Here is a 1,799-nt window from a genome sequence, read left to right on the forward strand (position 1 = left end):
CCAGGGCCGGGGAGCTAAGAAGCGCACCCAGCGGGCCAGATGATCGGGATCGGGCTACGGGCAAGAGAGCCCTGACCCCTAGGGCAACATTGTTTTGAGCTAGCCTTCGATGTTATGAAACAAACGCAAGGCGGACACTCAGAAAGAAAGAAAGAAAGAAAACAGACAAACCCAGACGAGGGATGGGGGAGGAGGACAGGGTCCCCACCTGCACGAGCAGGATTTTGGAAGGACGATCAGGGGGACAGGTGGGGCTCTCCTGCTCCTGACAAGGGACACTCATAGGAGCACTTGGAGACAGCACACTCATTTTTTTACGAAAGGCAGCGTGCGGGGCCACGTGCCACGTGCCAACATACCTGTGTACGAGTGGGCGCTGCTCAACACACTGCCCCCCGGGGGGGCACATACACAACATGTCAGCGGTTCAACTCGCCGGACACGCGCTCGCTCGCGCCGACGAGCTCGAGCGCCAGCTGGCAGAGCACAGCTTATATATTGACGGTCCAAAAGGCCGCTCGCGTGGACGAGGTTGAGAAGCGGCTCGCGGAGCAGAGCTTGGCTGTGCAACGGGCGGAAGCGAGTGCGGCCGCCGAGGCCACCCGAGTGGTTGGACGAATCGACGTCCTCGAGCAATCTACGACTGCAAAGCTCCGCGACGCGACAGAACTCGGGCAGGCACTGCGTGCTCAGGTGGCGGAGGTGCAAGCGCACGTGGCAAAGCTCGACGCTGCAAACCGGCTCGTCAGCGCGCTGCAGGCGCAGGTGACGACGCTTCAGGCCCGCGTCGCGGAGCTTGAGCGGCGGCCAAAGCTGTCTGGCAGCGGCAGCTCGCGGCCGGCCACTTGCGACGAGATGGAGGCGAGGATTGAGGCGCTCGGCGAGTTCCGGCGCAAGGGCCACGGCAGCAGCCTCGCTCGCGCCGCCGGCTACTCGTGCGTGGAGGCCAAGGCGGTGGGATACTCGCTGCAGGAGGCCAAGGCGGCGGGGTGGGCCTTTGAGGAGCTGCGCATGGCGGGCTACATCGGCGCCAAGGGGATGACGTCTCACGACTTTCTGGACCGGCACCAGGCGGGCTGCTCCAACTTTGCGGGGCTCGACTTTTCGGGCGAGGACTTCTCGAACATGGTGCTGCTGAAATGCAACCTGAGCGGCTGCGTGCTCGAGGGCGCGACGTTCGACGGAGCCCAGCTGACGAGCGTCGACCTCTCCAACGCGAGGCTCACCGGGCTCGCCTGCAGCAGCTGGCGTGGCGCTCGCTTCAGCGGCGAATGCAACTTCACGGGCACCAACATTCGGAAGCTCCTCTCGGCGGCGGAACTTAAGGCTGGCGGGCTCGTGAGCGGGCTGAAGACCACCGGCTACTCCTGCAGCGAGGCGAAGGCGGCGGGATACACGCCCAGCGAGTGCCACATCGGAGGCTTCTCGTTCGAGGAAGGCCGCGGCGCAGGCTTCAAGCACAACGCCAGTTATTGGGATAGAGTAAAATCATGGGGTTGAGAGATTGTTTGTAAAACATGGAACACTACTCTCGCAATAAGAGAGATTGTCATTAAAATGAACTCCGGGGGTGGTGCAGGTGGCACATTCGACGCGCGGGGCACAAGCGAGCACGCCACGGGGCAGGGGCCAGGGGGGGGATTTTACAGAGCGGAGAAAGGAGGTGGAACTCCTTGGCACACACGAGAACTTGGAGCACTTGGAGTGCAGTCAGTAGCCTCGCATCCAGGGCCGGGGAGCTAAGAAGCGCACCCAGCGGGCCGGATGATCGGGATCGGGCTACGGGCAAGAGAGCCCTG

At 63.1% G+C, this 1,799-nt stretch overlaps 1 protein-coding gene across 1 annotated transcript; it reads left to right on the forward strand.

The window, feature by feature from the left end:
* Positions 1 to 416: 416 nt before the first annotated feature.
* On the forward strand, positions 417 to 1,500 carry EMIHUDRAFT_255916 (hypothetical protein; the record flags this gene model as incomplete). The annotated part of the gene is made up of 2 exons (XM_005769900.1): positions 417 to 425; positions 514 to 1,500. The coding sequence occupies 2 exons, from the start codon at positions 417 to 419 to the stop codon at positions 1,498 to 1,500; spliced, it is 996 nt and encodes a 331-aa protein (XP_005769957.1).
* Positions 1,501 to 1,799: the final 299 nt, after the last annotated feature.

Source organism: Emiliania huxleyi, assembly GCF_000372725.1.
Source record: "Emiliania huxleyi CCMP1516 unplaced genomic scaffold EMIHUscaffold_4078, whole genome shotgun sequence".
In the NCBI taxonomy this organism is placed as follows: Eukaryota; Haptophyta; order Isochrysidales; family Noelaerhabdaceae; genus Emiliania; species Emiliania huxleyi.